At 37.5% G+C, this 18,581-nt stretch overlaps 1 protein-coding gene across 3 annotated transcripts in view; it reads left to right on the top strand.

The window, feature by feature from the left end:
• The first annotated feature begins 586 nt into the window (after positions 1-586).
• LOC132842608 (uncharacterized) overlaps positions 587-18,581 on the top strand; it is a 164,910-nt gene continuing 146,915 nt past the window's right edge. For 2 of the 3 annotated variants that reach the window (XM_060865372.1, XM_060865369.1), the window contains exons 1-7: positions 587-659; positions 2,120-2,518; positions 3,330-4,953; positions 5,871-6,140; positions 8,511-8,933; positions 11,726-12,133; positions 16,505-16,939. In XM_060865372.1, the coding sequence (XP_060721355.1) occupies positions 2,164-2,518; positions 3,330-4,953; positions 5,871-6,140; positions 8,511-8,933; positions 11,726-12,133; positions 16,505-16,939 (3,515 nt within the window). In that variant the 5' untranslated portion in view covers positions 587-659; positions 2,120-2,163. The remainder of the gene's footprint in view (positions 660-2,119; positions 2,519-3,329; positions 4,954-5,870; positions 6,141-8,510; positions 8,934-11,725; positions 12,134-16,504; positions 16,940-18,581) is intronic. The other variant, XM_060865371.1, reaches the window with a different exon arrangement.

The raw sequence follows: 18,581 nt of genomic DNA, 5'->3' as shown, positions 1-18,581 counted from the left end.
TGAATTGAAAAGTTTTATCCTCCACCTTGTGTGTGTGGAGTTTGCATGCTCTCCCCGTGCCTCAGGGGTTTCCTCCGGGTACTCCGGTTTCCTCCACGGTCCAAAGACATGCATGGTAGGTTGATTGGCATCTCTGGAAAATTGTCCGTAGTGTGTGATTGTGTGAGTGAATGAGAGTGTGTGTGCCCTGCGATGGGTTGGCACTCCGTCCAGGGTGTATCCTGCCTTGATGCCTGATGACGCCTGAGATACGCCTGAGCACAGGCTCCCCGTGACCCGAGGTAGTTCGGATAAGCGGTAGAAGATGAGTGAGAGAGAGTGAAAAGTTTTATACCTTTTTTATTTTTCTTTATTATTATTTATTTGCATATTTGTCACACTTAAATGATTGAGATCTTCAAACAAATTGTAACATTACACACAGACATTCAGAGTAAATACAAAATGCAGTGTTTAAATGATGATTTCATTTATTAAGGGAAATAAAATGTGTCTAACCTTCCTGGCTCTATGTGAAAAATAATCCCCCATAAACCTAATAGCTGGTTGTACCGCCCTGGACGTGTCATTTACCGGAAGTTACTTGATGCGTCAGAACACGTGACTAATCACGCCGTCATCCTTGTCGTCCTAACGGTTTCCACCGAGTTCGTCATTAGGTAAGATTAAAACTATGATCATTTGTACATTACAGACTTTACTAGAAACATTCAGGAGATCGTTTGACTCTAAGAGCAGTGAGCTCATTCTGCTGAACATTACAAACTGTATTCAGTGTGAAGGTCAGCGACAGAACTTTACTTTCGGTTTGTGACTCACTTCCTTGTTCTATCCGGGTTTTTTTATGCTGGGAAACTAACTTTAAACAGCTTGTATTCACATGCAATCTCTAACCAAGTCGTTTTTAAAGACCACTGGACATTTATACATGATTTATTTTTATTTATTTATTTTTCACAACATAATTGTGCTGCAGTGTTTTACACAATCACGACATACAAAACTGATATTTTATACTTAGAAAACAAAAACACAACCATTCACAGAATTTATGCGTTTAAAGGCATAAGAGTTTTATAATCTTTTACATTTTTTAATGGGGAAAACTTTACACAGCACTTTCATTTCTTGTGCTATGGCATTTCTGTGGCACATATATTAGAATATTTTTATCTCTAATTAAGGTGGACTAGAAGAATTGATAGAATGCTGTCACTACTAATATTAAGATTATTATTATTATCATGATCATAGTTTTTTATCATTAATTTACTGGCCTTCCACAGTACTGCAGCTGTGTGACTACATGAGCTTCCTGCAGTCTGTATGATCCTTGACATTGACACTAAAACCAAACTTCATGGTGTTTGCCTCCTTCTGGCTTTGACATGACACCATTTCAGCTTTTAAGTACACAAATACACATTCCAGTTTCCTAAAGTGGCACACGGCCGACTTTATTACAGTAAAGGGACTTCTACGCTTCTGCGCTTTTCCAGTTGCTCATTGCCTTATCATCACAAGCAACTAAACAAAATAGCTATATACACTAGTGTAAATTAGATTAGATTTAACTTTATTGTCATTGTTCAAAGTACATTTACAAAATAACATCTAACCAGAAGTCCATAAGTCTTATATTTACAATAAATAACATTAAATAATTGACAATAAATGAAATGAATGGAGGACACTTTTTAATTTTGTTCACCTATTCCTATACTAAGGATTATGTTGCTGTCTAATTCCTTATCTTGCTTCGAATGAATGAGTAGTGACACCGCAGTGAATGGAAGTTCTCCAATAATTCTCCAATAATTCCAATAATTTGTGCAAAGCACCATGGGGCAATTAAAAAAAGGTGGATAATTGGTGATATTTTCTATATTAATTAGTAAAATAAGTGAATGAAAAAAAGAGAAAATTGTGAGGCTTTTTATTTTTTTGCAACACACTTTCTAAATCAAGTGATTTACCGTAATTAATCAGCTTAAATATTTTTAATAATATTTTTTATTATAGTGCCTTATTAAGTGAAACCTACTAACTAAACTTAAAATAAAATGTATATGCATTGAGGACATTTATTATTAATTGCTTTTATTCTTATGTTTGTCAGATTGTAGATGGATAATCTTATGAAGAAGAACTGACAGCATCAGTATGGCTTCTTCAAATCAAGATGCCAGTCAGTATCTCAGAGATGCTCATGAAAACCTGGTTAAACAGCTACAGAACCTGCCTCTTATTGTTAGAAGACTTCATCAGCAGAATGTGTTAAATACCGATGAAGTTAGTGAGCTTAAGGATGAACATGAAAAGCGCAAATACTCCAGGAAGATACTGGACTTGGTCTTAAACAAGGGTGAGGAGGCCTGCTATGAATTTCTCAGAATACTGGATCGTGAGAGAAATTCTGTCTTTCCAAATCCAGATTCGTCCAGCCTGACTCCAGATTTACATACATGGATCTGCTTGTTCTCCTTTACAGATGAGGCTGAAGATGTCTATATTTATGGTAAGCATATTTTATATAAACAAAATGATTACTAATTACAATAAACTGTCACATTACTTACGGATACACAATGAATATATTAGAAGTAAGATGAATTCACTTATATTTGGACAGTTTTTTACTTTCCATATTGTCTAAACTTTCTTGCCATTATCAATACAAATCTCCAACACAAAACATTTCTGAAATATTCAAGGTGGGTTTGCAAAGGTTATAGGAAGGTGTGAAAAATGATGCAAATGAAGATTCTTTTTATAAATAGAAGTGTTAATATTTTTTTTTATCATTAACAAAATGGAAAGTAAATAAACAGAAATCAAAATGAAATCAATATTTGATGTGACCAGTCTTTGCCTGTGAAACAGCATCAATTCTTCTAGTTACACTTGCACTGAGTTTTTGAAGGAACCCAGCAGGTAGGTTGTTCTAAATATGATGGAGAACTAACCACAGATCTTTTTCAGTCCAGAGAACCTGCTGCCATATTTCTGCACCCCAGTTCCTTTGTTTTTGTGTAAAGTTGAGACACATAGCCTTGTTTCCTGTGTACCGGTACACAGGAAACCCAAGTACACAAGTAAACAGTGATACCCAAGTACACAAGTAAACAGGCCTTACTTGTGTACTTGGGTATCACTGGTTTCCTCCAGTTCTTTGATGATGTGTCCTATATCTGTCTCATTAAGTTTCCTTGGACAATGTTAAATATTGTGGTAAATGGTAGATCTGTGATTTCTAAAAGTCATAACACTAATTAAATGTGAGTTATTCCCACCAATAATGTTTTCACCTTTTCTTGTCACTGTTGTAGGACCTACCTCATGTCATAAGCTGCAAAACCTTTTGAAGACAAGCGTGAAACAGCAACCAGAGAAGAGCCTGCAGTTCTATGGAGGAAAAGTCCAACATAACTTCACTTTTATTCCTCTGGTGTTGGATACAGACACAGAGAAGAATAAACCCCATAACAAAATTATACTCAAGAGCAAGAAATGTAAAAAGCCCCGTTTAAAAAATATGAAGTCCTACATACCAAAGGACACACAGAGAAAATCCCCTGAAGATTTACTGAATAGCAGTGAGAAAAGTATCCTAATAGTAGGAAAACCTGGAATTGGGAAGACGACAGTTGTTCAACAGATGTTACATCACTGGGCAGAGAGAAGTGACAGAAACCTTGACTTCATGTTTTACTTTGATGAAAACACACTGTCAAACATCTCAACTACAGAGAGCTTAGAAAATCTTCTACTGAGCAAATATTTAATGTTAAATCCACAGCTTAAAGAAAATGCTGAAGAAATCCTGCAGTATCTACAATTATATTCTGACAGTGTGACTATTGTTTTTGATGGAATCAGAGATTTTCAGGAGAACAGGTTTTTGCTGGAGATCATGGAACATGAACTTCTGCCTGAAGCAAAGATAGTGACAACATGCAGGCCTGAAGTAGAGTATGAGTTCTCTGACTGGACAACATGTAAAGTTTATGTTCAAGGTTTCAGTGAAGAGTCAATTTATGATTTTTTTAGGAAGATGTCAGTTAATGAACCAGAGTTGGTAGACATTGTGATAAACAATCCTGCACTCTTCAGTCTCTGCCACGTCCCTATGCATGCTTTTATGGTGGCAGCCTGTATTTCATACTACACTTCTGAAGAAGCACAGAAACACTTCACAGCTACTGAGCTGTATGTACGAATATTTCGTCACTGTCTACAGAGACAGGGAAAAAAGGAATTTCTGGATTTAGATGGACACATTAAACACTGCAGAGACATGGTCCTGTCTTTAGCAGAGAGCGCTTTCAATGCCACCAAGTTAAAAACTATCAACCTGGAGTTTGATTATGATGAGAGAGGCATTTCTGGTGCTTTCCTGAAGACTGTCTCAGCTGTGTCACGTGCCAGGATTTCCTGTGCATTTCTTCACAACACAATGCAGGAATTTTTTTCTGCTCTCTGGCTTCTAGAAAAATCAGAAATACTTGATGAGGTTCTTAATCTTTGTCAGAATGAAGACAGTGAACACATGAAACATATAATTCCTTTTCTCTGTGGGCTTCAATCACAAACCATCATTGATCATCTGAAGTGTCTCTTTCCATTGAACAAGATCAAGGACAATATTGATGTGTTCTTTGAGAAGGTCTTAAACACTTTCATTGGTGAACAACCAGATGATGAAAACACTGACATTGCCTTCATATGTCAGTGTCTGTATGAATTTCAGTCACCTGAAACCTGCTGCTCATTTCTAGAGAGAATAAACTATCATCTAGATTTGAGTGAGGAACATCTTGACCCTTACACATGCTGTGCTGTGTCCTATGTAATCAGACAATCCACAAACACACAAGTTCATCTTGATATGGAGAACAGTGCTGTGTCCCTCTCAGGGCTGAAGATAATTCTCCAACATTCACATTATCTAAGGTATTATATATTCATATTATATGCTTTTTTTGTGTGTAACAATACAGATATTTTGAATGTGATATTATATTACCTCAATATATTCAATTGACTAAAGCAGGATTATAAAAGTACAGTCACTGAAATGTAATAAGGACTGACTGTGTGTCACCATTCAGTCTCTATGGCATAGAGTCTATACAGTGTATACTGAAACAAAACTGTACGTTAGATTGCATTAAAGAAATGGTTAAACATTCACCCTCTGGCCAAACCTTTGCAACTCTGTGGGCAGATTTCAGCACAATTCCAAATTTCATTCATATATTTCTTTTATATTTACGTTTTAAATCTTGAAGGTTCCGTGGACGACTTCTATGAACTGGTCTTTAGTTCTTTCTATAGATTTTCTATTAGATATAAGTCAGGTGATTGGCTGCGCTATTCTAGTCGCTTTATTATCTTTCTCCAAAACCAATTGAGAGTTTCCTTGGATGTGTGTTTGGGATCATTGCCTTGCTGAAATGCCCACACTTCTGGATTTTGCTTCAACAGTGTTCACTGGAGCATTCAGAAGTTTAGAAATCCCTCTGTAATCAATGCCATCAGTATTTTTTGCAAGGTCTTGAAAGAGCTCTTTGCTTTTAACCATCATGAGCTGTTTCTTCTGTGACACTTTGGTAATAAGTTGGGACTGAACCATCTGATATTACTTTCCACTGACAAGGGGCAGATTATTTTCTAGGTACTGACAGATCTCAGCTGGTGGCTTTTTATGGCTTTTTGCACCTCCCTTTCTTCATATGTTCAATACTTTTTCTTTGTGTCATTCCATTTTTCATGTAATTATTTACTGAGAAAATGGTGATGTGGTCAATACTTATTTTACCTGCTGTCTTTTTATTTATATTCTGATTGTGTCTTTTTCCTGTTTCCAGGGATTTTTCAACAACACTAAGTCAGATCTGGACAATTGCCTTGAAGTGTGAGGAACTTAATTATCTGAGAAATCTGCTACAGTTATGTAGGAATGAGATTCACATCCCAATGAGCAGTCAGACAGATGTGCTTGAGCAAGCTGGAAAATTTATAACCCGATATGCAGAACAACCAAATCTCCATCTGCACTGTGATAAAGACCCACAACAGCTTACAGATCTTTTCTTAAGCACAGTGTTCTCATGGCTGCCACACATCAGCTCTCTCAAGTAAGAAAAAGATCTCTGCTAAACTTTATGTCCCAAATGCATGTGAGTCAAATAAATGTATTTTAACAAAAAACATCACTGATTATAAAAATTAAATTGTTAAACAACTCATTGATTAGTTTTAAGTTATGAGGAGCCTTTGCTGTACAAGTCCCTGTATATGAGACTTTACTATAGAACAAATGATGTTCTATAACAAGCACATTTAATATTAACCCATTTAATCTTAATGAGAACCATAACACCTGATTCGTGCTAAGATAAATTGAATATTATCCTCTACTGGTCAGAAGCAAATTCTGCAACAGATAGAAGCATAAATTTAGCTAGAATATGTTTGGTTTTGTAGTGTATTCTTCTTCAGTTTTACCAGTACCAGTGTTACCAGTATAACCCTAACCCTCTCTACCCTACTTAAACTCATATTGGCCTCACTCCTGACTCTGAACACAGATGTGTTTTTCCACAAACTAGAGGCCAATCTACCAGTAATCTGATCTACCCTCCACTAAACTCCACTCTCAGTCTTAAACAGTGATGAAAGGTAGCCACTGGAACTGTCAGTCTGCTGTGAACTCTCACACTTTTTAAGAAACTGGCAGGGTTGGTGTTTGAAGGTTTGGAACTGCTTCACAACTCTTCCTTGTCTCATCATTTTATCCTTCAAATTTCATCACATCATTGTCATCTTCCAACCCCCTGGTCCCCTAGGTGACTTTCATGAAGATGTTGAGGATGTTGAAAATAGATACCTCTCTCACTGTCCTTTGAGACATCAACATCCTCTACAACAATCTCCAGTCCTCTTGCATTCTCCCTTTTGCATTCCTTCTCCCTGACATTTAACAGCTGCAGTCCTAAACACAAGACTGGAAATGTACTGGACCTGATCTTCATTTGCCACATACAGACATCAGTGCTTCCCCACTACACATCTTGGATCATCACTTGGTATCCATCATCACATTCCTTATCCTGTTTACAACTATCTAGCAGGGTGATTTTCACTTCCACTCTGTCCTTTGTAGCTTCCTGCAACCTAACATCCCTTCCAGACACTGACTCTCCACCGACTATTTTCCTTTATCCATGAAACTCTTTCTTCAAACCCAGGAAGAGTTCCTGCCCTTTTTCTTGGCTGTCAGAAATGTTGTGCAGCAACTGGAGAGAATTAGTTGTACAGCAGAAAGAAAGTGGTATAAATCACTCTACACACATCTCTCTTACCATCACTGACTGTCCAATTTCTCATCTGACAAGTGACTTCTGCTAAAACTTTGTCCTGCAACCCTACATTTTGTCCACTGGATGAATTTCCTTCTACAGTGCTCCAGATCATCTCACAAGAGCTCCTGCCCATCATCACTACTATCATTAATAGCTCCATAACATTTGGGAATGTACAGACAGCATTATTGAATACCTGCAGACTCTCTACTACTGTCAAACAAGGCTGAGTAGGTTGTCCTCTTCTGTCCTCTATACTTGATCACTTGGGGACTTTTCATACCACAGCTATGCAGATGATACTCTACTAAGTCTATGCTAAGCTCCCTTTAATGGCATCCTGTAGCCGTCCCCATTAGATTTAAAAGCATTGGTGCTTTCCTATGAAGCCAAAACCAGTCCAGCATTCTTCTAGCTTAAAACTCTTATGACACCCCACACTGCACTACGCTCCCTCATATTCTCTAAACCTGCTCGACTGGTCACACCATTCTGCAGCATACATCAAGACTTTTCTGATATCTGAACAACTGAACACATTACATTACATTTCCAACATTTAACAGACATCCTTATCCAGAGTAAATTACATTTTATCTAATTCTTTACAACCAAGCAATTAAGGGCCTTGCTCAGGTGCTCAGCAGTGGCAGCCTGGTGGACGTGGGACTCAAACTCACAATCTTCCAAGATTGGGACTTAAGTTTTCATTACATCCACTGCAGATGGAAGGAGTATTTACTCAGTGTCATTATTCTGTGGTCTTTTCTGTTGACACCATTTTCTGTGCTTCAGACCAGGCTTAGAAATATATTTGTGTCTTTGAGTGAGGCATCACAATCACAGCCATGGAGTATTTTAGTCTGTGATGACCTGGATACTTTTTCCTATATGCTGTGTGACCTCTGGGATTTAATAGGGCCTGTGCCTCTCTGTTATACTGGTATATGCTGAGTCATTAAATCTGAATGCAGTGTATTGGGTTTTCAATACAAACCTTAGACCAGGTTCTCAAAATTGTTTTAGCACCATTCATAACCTAGTTATATACACATGGGGTTTATGACATTTTTAGTTATTCTTCATCACAGTACTGAGAAAGCTGTTTGCAATTATGTATTAAAATGTTTTTCTTCCCCACAGTTTTACTTCTACACTGGGAGAATCAAAGGAAAATTGTCAACAGAAATGTATGCCATTTAAACTGGATTTGTGTTTACAAGCATTTCTGTACCAGAGAGAAGAAAACATCTGGAAAACAGTGGAGAAAATAATGTCAAATATTTGTAAAGAACGAAGTGATTTCCTGCTGGATCTGTTCTCACATGTGAAGCAGTATGAGAGTAAAACACACAGGACTGTCCTTCCAGCATTGCTGCCAGTTTACCAGTCACTTCCTGTTTGGTCCATAAATCTCTCAGAGAGAAAAGTCTCCGACCTCCTAGAAGTGCTGAAACTCCAAACACAGAAGATACCAGTGGAGCTGAGAGACTGTTCAGATGAAGAGAGTGAAGTGAGGAGTTTCCTTCAGTGTCTGCCCTACATCTCACACCTCAGCTTTAATGAGTAAGTTATTACAGATTTCTCAGACTTTCTTTAGTGTTTGTGCTCCACAGCTGATAAAAGAACTCTTTTATTTTTAAGGAAATATTTCTGCAAATAAATGTGACTCATCCTGAACTCAATTTTAAATGAATATATGATTTTATCAGCACTGGTCAGCCTGGTGGACCTGGGATTTGAACTCACAACCTACGACTTTACTTTCTAAAAATCAACAGTATTTTATACAAAACTTCTCTATACTAAACTACACTACCATCTGATTTAGCTAGATAATGATTATTAACCTTTTAACTTATGGATCTTAATCCTTTTTCTAACTAGACACTACAAGTCTAGGTCTGATTGACTCACAGCTAAATATCTAGATAATTTGATCAGTTATCAAAGTTACTGTGTTTATTACGTCATCACTTTCTATATCAGACATGAGGGAAACTCTCACATGTGACTGTACTGATCATCACTAAACAGAACCGTCTGATTTGTGTTTTGTGTGAAATTTTATGTGATTTGAACTAATAATTGTTGGTGAGTTTATCATTATGATGAGAAGGTAGAGACTACTATGACTAACATGACTAAAAAAGCAGATTATTTATTATTACTAAACCAAATCAATATGAATTTAAAGTGAAATTATTTGCTGCTTTATTTAATGGGCCAAATACAGTAGTAATTATGTGATGTCACTCACCACATCTTTATTAACATGTTTATTATGAGTCTTAAGTGATCTCTACACTTTTTCAGTGCCTGTATGTTTTCTTTGTGTGATATTCTTGCTCATAAACATCATACATTTAAGATCTATGTTTTATTCAGACTCTGCACACATCCAGGTTTTGGTGAATCTGATCATCGCAGCAGTTTCCTCTGTCATTTTCCTCAAAACTTCATTTTATAGGACATAAAGCCCTAAAACCTCCAGTTGTTTGTGATGGTCAGCGTGATCCTGTTGTGTTCAGTCTGTTCTCCTCTTTAGGGGTCTTAGGTTCAGGTTTTTGAGGAAGACAAACCACTCTGTTTTTTTATTTATTTAGTTTTTACACATGACGGTGTCTAGAAATCACCCTACAAGAGGTTAGAAAGTGTCAAATGTGAGAAAAGGTGAACTGCCCCTTTAATTGACTCTGATTACATCACACTGCATAATTTTTCCAAGTTTTAGTCCTACAAAAACTACATTCATTCATTCATTCATTCATTCATTCTCTACTGCTTATCTGAACTACCTCGGGTCATGATCTCAGGTGTCATCGGGCATCAAGGCAGGATTCACCCTGGACGGAGTGCCAACCCTTACACAGGGCACACACACACACTCTTATTCACTCACGCACTCACACACTACGGACAATTTTTCCAGAGATGCCAATCAACCTTCCATGTATGTCTTTGGACCGGGGAGGAAACCGGAGTACCCGGAGGAAACTCCCGAGGCACGGGGAGAGCATGCAAACTCCACACACACAAGGCGGAGGCGGGAATCGAACCCCCAACCCTGGAGGTGTGAGGCGAACGTGCAAAGATTGGGCGTGGCTTTCTGTAGGGATTCTGTAGCTCTTGTAGTTCTAGTTCTCCACAGCTGATTAAAGCCCTGTTTATAATTGCTGTCAGTTTAATATTGTAAACTAAATGTTCTGCTGGTTCATAACTTTAATAAATACATTTATAAATTCTTCCAAAAAAATGTGACTGAATAAATAAAGTCTCTGATTTGGGGAAATAATGGAGTGAAACATGCTGAGCTCCGTAACAGAGTCTGAGGCATCATTTTAACCAGAAACAGAAGGCCAGAGTTTATTTCCTGGTGATGGTGCAGACTCTCCATGACAGAATGTGATCATGTGACCAGCGTGCTCTCTATAATTGAACTCTATGAGCTGTACAGATGAGGACCTCTGATGTTCAAACACTGCAAATGTATTAGATGTGTCATTAATAGAAAGCTGAGCTCTGTGATGTGTTTTGTACATTTCAGTGATGAACATCATCACATTTTAGACTCATGAAGCATCATTACACCCTGATGAGTAAATTCTGTGTCCTGATCTTCATATTACATGTAGATGTTGTAACTTTTACACTTAAAGTGGAAGTTCACCTTTTTACACATTTGAGCGATTGATTTCTAGTCACTCAGAGAGTTTTATATCATTACATGATGTTTCAATATGTATATTTCATCCATTAAGGATCATTTTGTACAATGAATTATAATAAGATAGATTTGTGAGTCTAAGTGCAGTAATTGTGTTTCCTCTATTCGATTCCTCAATTTATTTTTTAAACAGAAAACATAAACCACTAAAACCTCCAGTTGTTTGTGATGGTCAGCGTGATCCTGTTGTGTTCAGTCTGTTCTCTTCTTTAGGGGTCGTAGGTTCAGGTTCTGGAGGAAGACAAACCACTGTTTAATTTTAATTAATTTTAACAAATGATTTAATCAGCTGTTAATAAAACTTCCTGAGGTGTCTAGAAATCACCATACAAGAGTTTAGAAAGTGTCAAATGTGGAAAAAAAGGTGAACTGCCCCTTTAAGTGACTGATTATTTACAAATCCTGTTATTTAATATTTTACACTTAATAGAAGTACAGAATCAATTAAATGTACTTTATATACTGTGTAAAATTTATTATTATTTTTTATTTATTAATAATTATAAAATATTAACAAAAACAAAAGTATGTAAAGTGGAAAAACTTCATTTTTTCTGTATTTTTCTCTCTGTATGTGTGAGAGTTCTCTCTGTGTTTACTGTAATAATGTTAATCTTTCACTTTTCTCCAGCTTTCACTTTACAGACGGAGAGAAAAAGAAGAAATGGACAAAATTTCTACTGGATTTGTGTCTGCAAACAGCTCTACACCAACCACAAAACATCCAGGAGACAGTGAAGAAAGTGATGACAGATTATTATGAAGAACAGAGTGATTTCCTGCTGGATCTGTTCTCACAGCTGAAGCAGTATGAGAGTAAAACACACAGGACTGTCCTTCCAGCATTGCTGACAGTTTACCAGTCACTTCCTGTTTGGTCCATAAATCTCTCAGAGAGAAAAGTCTCCGTCCTCCTAGAAGTGTTGAAACTCCAAACACAGAAGATACCAGTGAAGCTGAGCGACTGTTCAGATGAAGAGAGTGAAGTGAGGAGTTTCCTTCAGTGTCTGCCCTACATCTCACACCTCAGCTTTAATGAGTAAGTTATTACAGATTTCTCAGACTTTCTTTAGGGTTTGTGCTCCACAGCTGATAAAAGAACTCTTTTATTTTTAAGGAAATATTTCTGCAAATAAATGTGACTCATCCTGAACTCAGTTTTAAATTAATATATGATTTTTTTCAGTAGTGAAATGTAAATAATCATTTCATGTTTTTCTTACAAAAACATCCCAGACTTCCAGTGACATTTTAAATGTTTTAATTTTAGTGTCATATAATTTTTGCACATTTGTTTTTCTGATTTAAATCTAAAAATCCTCCAGTCATCTGATCCAGGACACTTTACTGTAGTGCACTAAATATCAGAACTGAATACACTGAAGAACAGGAGACACTTTTTGTGTTATAAAGTTTTTCTTTCCTGTTTGGTTTATTCAGTTCTGTAAAACCTACTTGATGAAGATAAAGTGGTTAACTGTGACTGAAAGATCATGTGATTGTCTGAGTGAGACTCGTGTAAGTGGAGAGATAAAGACATGTTCAGGGTGTGACTTCATCTCCAGACTCTTTATTCATCCCTGCACTAGTGACATGGCCAGACATGTGCACGGGGTAACCCGATTTTTTTTTTATTATTCCTTCATCACATTTAGGCCAAAATCACAAAGAATCAAATGTCAAACTTTTGGAAAAAGCTTGTGACAGCATTGCAAGTAGGACAAGTAAAGCAAACAATGACTTACATAGTCTTTCTTGGAACAGGGATCTCTGAGGGAAGGGAACAGCATCACTATGCCATGAGTATACTGTTCTCTGATTGCTTTATGAGGAAGTTGTCTAAGATATCAAATTGGTTCATTTACACAAATCTTCATTTGCAAATGTATTAATCACGTGAGCCGGGCATGGTGTCTTAGTGGTTAGCACGTTCGCCTCACACCTCCAGGGTTGGGGGTTCGATTCCCGCCTCCGCCTTGTGTGTGTGGAGTTTGCATGCTCCCCCCGTGCCTCGGGGGTTTCCTCCGGGTACTCCGGTTTCCTCCCCCGGAACAAAGACATGCATGGTAGGTTGATTGGCATCTCTGGAAAATTGTCCGTAGTGTGTGAGTGTGTGAGTGAATGAGAGTGTGTGTGTGTGCCCTGCGATGGGTTGGAACTCCGTCCAGGGTGTATCCTGCCTTGATGCCCGATGACGCCTGAGATAGGCACAGGCTCCCCGTGACCCGAGGTAGTTCGGATAAGTGGTAGAAGATGAATGAATGAATGAATCATGTGAGCCACCAATATGTTAATCATTTGTCTTCTGGTCACATCCGTAAGCGTTGCTGTATCTTGATACTCTTGTGCCTCTTTTCCACCAAAAAGACCCGGGTGCTGGTTCAGAGCTAGCACTGGTGCTGGTTCAAAGTTGGTTTCACTGGTGAACCTTCTAAGAACCAGTTTGCCTTTCCACCGGTTAGAGAGCATCACAGAGCCGCGTCTGACGTCACTGTATACGTGTCACGTGTCCCAGCAACTTTAGCGCAGCAGCGACAAACACAAACACAAAAATGGCGGATGTTGCTTTACTGTTAATGCTCATGACTTTGTGAACCTACGTTAACACCCAAACGCGGCGAATCCAACGTGTACGTGCAGCTCCATGTAATCTGTATAAACGGAGGTTGTAATCGAGAAAGTACATAACATTATTTTATCATTAACACAGAAAAAACTTAGCCTTAGCATGTAGCTACCTACTATCATGTGTGCTGATAATGTATCATATCGCGGTAAAGTAAAAGTGTATTAAACATTAGTATACTTAAGGTACATTATCAAATGCGCTAACAGTAGCCCCACCACAGCCCCACCCACAGCCCCTGACACAAGCGGTTCTTAAGTCTAGACCAGCAACGTTTTGGTGCTACTTAAGAACCACTTTTCCTGGTTCAGAGCCGGTGCTTTGGCTGTCGAAAAAGAAAGAACTGGTTCTAAATTAGGCTCCGAACCTGCACTCAAACTGCCTCGGTGGAAAAGGGGCATTGTAGTTCTGCTTCACCACCAGACTTGAATTTTAGTACATCTTCAACCAACTATTAAAAAAAGCATGAACATGGTGATTCACAAATTTCTACAGACTGAGAAGGGAATTAAATTTGTTCCCCCAGAGATGAAATTCTTGTCATCATTTACTCACTCATGTGTTTCCAAACCCAAAATATTTTTGTTCATCTTCAGAACAGGAAGCTTTTTTTTAATGAAATCTTAGTTATTTATTTACATTATTGCACAACAAGAAGTGTTAAATTATATTATTGTAATACCAAAGCACTTGTATCTAAAGATGAGCAAATGTCTTAAAGTTGTAGAACAACATGAGTGAGTAATTAATTACATCATTTGTATTTTCTGGGTGAACTAACTTTAAAAAGACACAACATCCAGCTTTGTTCTAACTTATTTATCAGACTGTGAGACTGTATCCTCAGGTCTCTGTCTCTTGTTAGGGACTTTATCTAAGATTAAAGTACATGCACTGGAACTACTGCTTGAGATGTGTAAGACAAGGAGACATGCAAAAGCCTTTAAATCAATGTAAATGCTGTCGGGTGACACGTCATACAGTGGTGTGAAAAAGTGTTGGCCCCCTTCCTGATTTTTTTGCACATTTGTCACACTTTAATGTTTCAGATCATCAAACAAATTTAAATATTAGTCATTAGTCATTTTATTATTAAGGGAAAACAAAATCCAAACCCACATGGCCCTGTGTGAAAAAGTGTTTGCCCCTAAACCTAATAACTGATTGGACATTAACAATAAAGTGTGACAAATGTGCAAAAAAAAAAAATAAAAAATCAGGAAGGGGGCCAACACTTTTTCACACCACTGTAGATCAATTCAGAATTTATATGATGACCTACAGATGAGCAATGATCACATCACAGACATGACAGTAAATTACATCGTCCTTTTATTATTTTTCTCCGATTACTTATTTACAAAATTTATTTCATTGTTGTTCAGTGTTAAATTATATTATTGTAATACCAAAGCACTTGTATCTAAAGATGAGCAAATGTCTTAAAGGTGTAGAACAACATGAGTGAATAATTAATTACATCATTTGTATTTTTTGGGTGAACTAACTTTAAAAAGACACAACATCCAGCTTTTTATATTTCTCAGATCTGTTTTATTTCTCTGAGCTCCACAGCTGATTAAAGCCCTGTTTATAATTGCTGTCAGTTTAACATTGTAAACTAAATGTTCTGCTGGTTCATAACTTTAATAAATACATTTATAAATTCTTCCAAAAAAATGTGACTGAATAAATAAAGTATCTGATTTGGGGAAATAATGGAGTGAAACATGCTGAGCTCCGTAACAGAGTCTGAGGCATCATTTTAACCAGAAACAGAAGACCAGAGTTTATTTCCTGGTGATGGTGCAGACTCTCCATGACAGAATGTGATCATGTGACCAGCGTGCTCTCTATAATTGAACTCTATGAGCTGTACAGATGAGGACCTCTGATGTTCAAACACTACAAATGTATTAGATGTGTCATTAATAGAAAGCTGAGCTCTGTGATGTGTTTTGTACATTTCAGTGATGAACATCGTCAAATTTTAGACTCATGAAGCATCATTACACCCTGATGAGTAAATTCTGTGTCCTGATCTTCATATTACATGTAGATGTTGTAACTTTTACACTTAAAGTGGAAGTTCACCTTTTTATACATTTGAGCGATTGATTTCTAGTCACTCAGAGAGTTTTATATCATTACATGATGTTTTAATGTGTATATTTCATCCATTAAGCATCATTTTGTACAGTAAATTATAATAAGATAGATTTGTGAGTCTAAGTGCAGTATTTGTGTTTCCTCTATTCGATTCCTCAATTTATTTTTTAAACAGAAAACATAAACCACTAAAACCTCCAGTTGTTTGTGATGGTCAGCGTGATCCTGTTGTGTTCAGTCTGTTCTCTTCTTTAGGGGTCGTTGGTTCAGGTTCTGGAGGAAGACAAACCACTGTTTAATTTTAATTAATTTTAACAAATGATTTAATCAGCTGTTATTAAAACTTCCTGAGGTGTCTAGAAATCACTATACAAGAGTTTAGAAAGTGTCAAATGTGGAAAAAAATGTGATCTGCCCCTTTAAGTGACTCTGATTATTTACAAATCCTGTTATTTAATATTTTACACTTAATAGAAGTACAGAATCAATTAAATGTACTTTATATACACTGTACAATTTATTATTATTTTTTATTTATTAATAATTATAAAATATTAACAAAAACAAAAGTATGTAAAGTGGAAAAACTTTATTTCTTCTGTATTTTTCTCTCTGTATGTGTGAGAGTTCTCTCTGTGTTTACTGTAATAATGTGAATCTTTCACTTTTCTCCAGCTTTTACTTTACAGACGGAGAGAAAAAGAAGAAATGGAGAAAATTTCTACTGGATTTGTGTCTGCAAACAGCTCTACACCAACCACAAAACATCCAGGAGACAGTGAAGAAAGTGATGACAGAGATTGAAGAATATGAGGAAGAAGAAGATTATTATGAAGAACAGAGTGATTTCCTGCTGGATCTGTTCTCACAGCTGAAGCAGTATGAGAGTAAAACACACAGGACTGTCCTTCCAGCATTGCTGACAGTTTACCAGTCACTTCCTGTTTGGTCCATAAATCTCTCAGAGAGAAAAGTCTCCGACCTCCTAGAAGTGCTGAAACTCCAAACACAGAAGATACCAGTGAAGCTGAGAGACTGTTCAGGTGAAGAGAGTGAAGTGAGGAGTTTACTTCAGTGTCTGCCCTACATCTCACACCTCAGCTTTAATGTGTAAGTTATTACAGATTTCTCAGACTTTCTTTAGTGTTTGTGCTCCACAGCTGATAAAAGAACTCTTTTATTTTTAAGGAAATATTTCTGCAAATAAATGTGACTCATCCTGAACTCAATTTTAAATTAATATATGATATTTTTCAGGAGTGAAATCTAAACAATCTTTTCATGTTTTTCTTACAAAAACATCCCAGTCTTCCAGTGACATTTTAAATGTTTTAATTTTAGTGTAATATAATTTTTGTACATTTGTTTTTCTGATTTAAATCTAAAAATCCTCCAGTCATCTGATCCAGGACACTTTACTGTAGTGCACTAAATATCAGAACTGAATACACTGAAGAACAGGAGACACTTTTTGTGTTATAAAGTTTATAGTAAAGTTTTAGTGAAAATGCCTCATTTTTTTATAGAAGTCTGAGGAATCTGTCCTTCCTCTTCATCTACCTTATTTCCTGTTTGGTTTATTTAGTTCTGTAAAACCTACTTGATGAAGATAAAGTGGTTAACTGTGACTGAAAGATCATGTGATTGTCTGAGTGAGACTCGTGTAAGTGGAGAGATAAAGACATGTTCAGGGTGTGACTTCATCTCCAGACTCTTTATTCATCCCTGCACTAGTGACATGGCCAGACATGTGCACGGGGTAACCCGATTTTTTTTTTATTATTCCTTCATCACATTTAGGCCAAAATCACAAAGAATCAAATGTCAAACTTTTAGAAAAAGCTTGTGACAGCATTGCAAGTAGGACAAGTAAAGCAAACAATGACTTACATAGTCTTTCTTGGAACAGGGATCTCTGAGGGAAGGGAACAGCATCACTATGCCATGAGCATACTGTTCTCTGATTGCTTTATGAGGAAGTTACCTAAGATATCAAATTGGTTCATTTACACAAATCTTCATTTGCAAATGTATTAATCACGTGAGCCGGGCACGGTGGCTTAGTGGTCAGCACGTTCACCTCACACCTCCAGGGTCGGGGGTTCGATTCCCACCTCCAACTTGTGTGTGTGGAGTTTGCATGTTCTCCCCGTGCCTCGGGGGTTTCCTCCGGGTACTCCGGTTTCCTCCCCCGGTCCAAAGACATGCATGGTAGGTTGATTGGCATCTCTGGAAAATTGTCCGTAGTGTGTGATTGTGTGAATGAATGAGAGTGTGTGTGTGCCCTGCGATGGGTTGGCACTCCGTCCAGGGTGTATCCTGCCTTGATGCCCGATGACGCCTGAGATGGGCACAGGCTCCCCGTGACCCGAGGTAGTTCGGATAAGCGGTAGAAAATGAATGAATGAATGAATCATGTGAGCCACCAATATGTTAATCATTTGTCTTCTGGTCACATCCGTAAGCGTTGCTGTATCTTGATACTCTTGTGCCTCTTTTCCACCAAAAAGAACCGGGTGCTGGTTCAGAGCTAGCACTGGTGCTGGTTCAAAGTTGGTTTCACTGGTGAACCTTCTAAGAACCAGTTTGCCTTTCCACCGGTTAGAGAGCATCACAGAGCCGCGTCTGACGTCACTGTATACGTGTCACGTGTCCCAGCAACTTTAGCGCAGCAGCGACAAACACAAACACAAAAATGGCGGATGTTGCTTTACTGTTAATGCTCATGACTTTGTGAACCTACGTTAACACC

Source organism: Tachysurus vachellii, chromosome 3 (genome assembly GCF_030014155.1).
Source record: "Tachysurus vachellii isolate PV-2020 chromosome 3, HZAU_Pvac_v1, whole genome shotgun sequence".
Lineage (NCBI taxonomy): Eukaryota > Metazoa > Chordata > Actinopteri > Siluriformes > Bagridae > Tachysurus > Tachysurus vachellii.
This window is presented reverse-complemented; position numbering and strand designations above follow the sequence as displayed.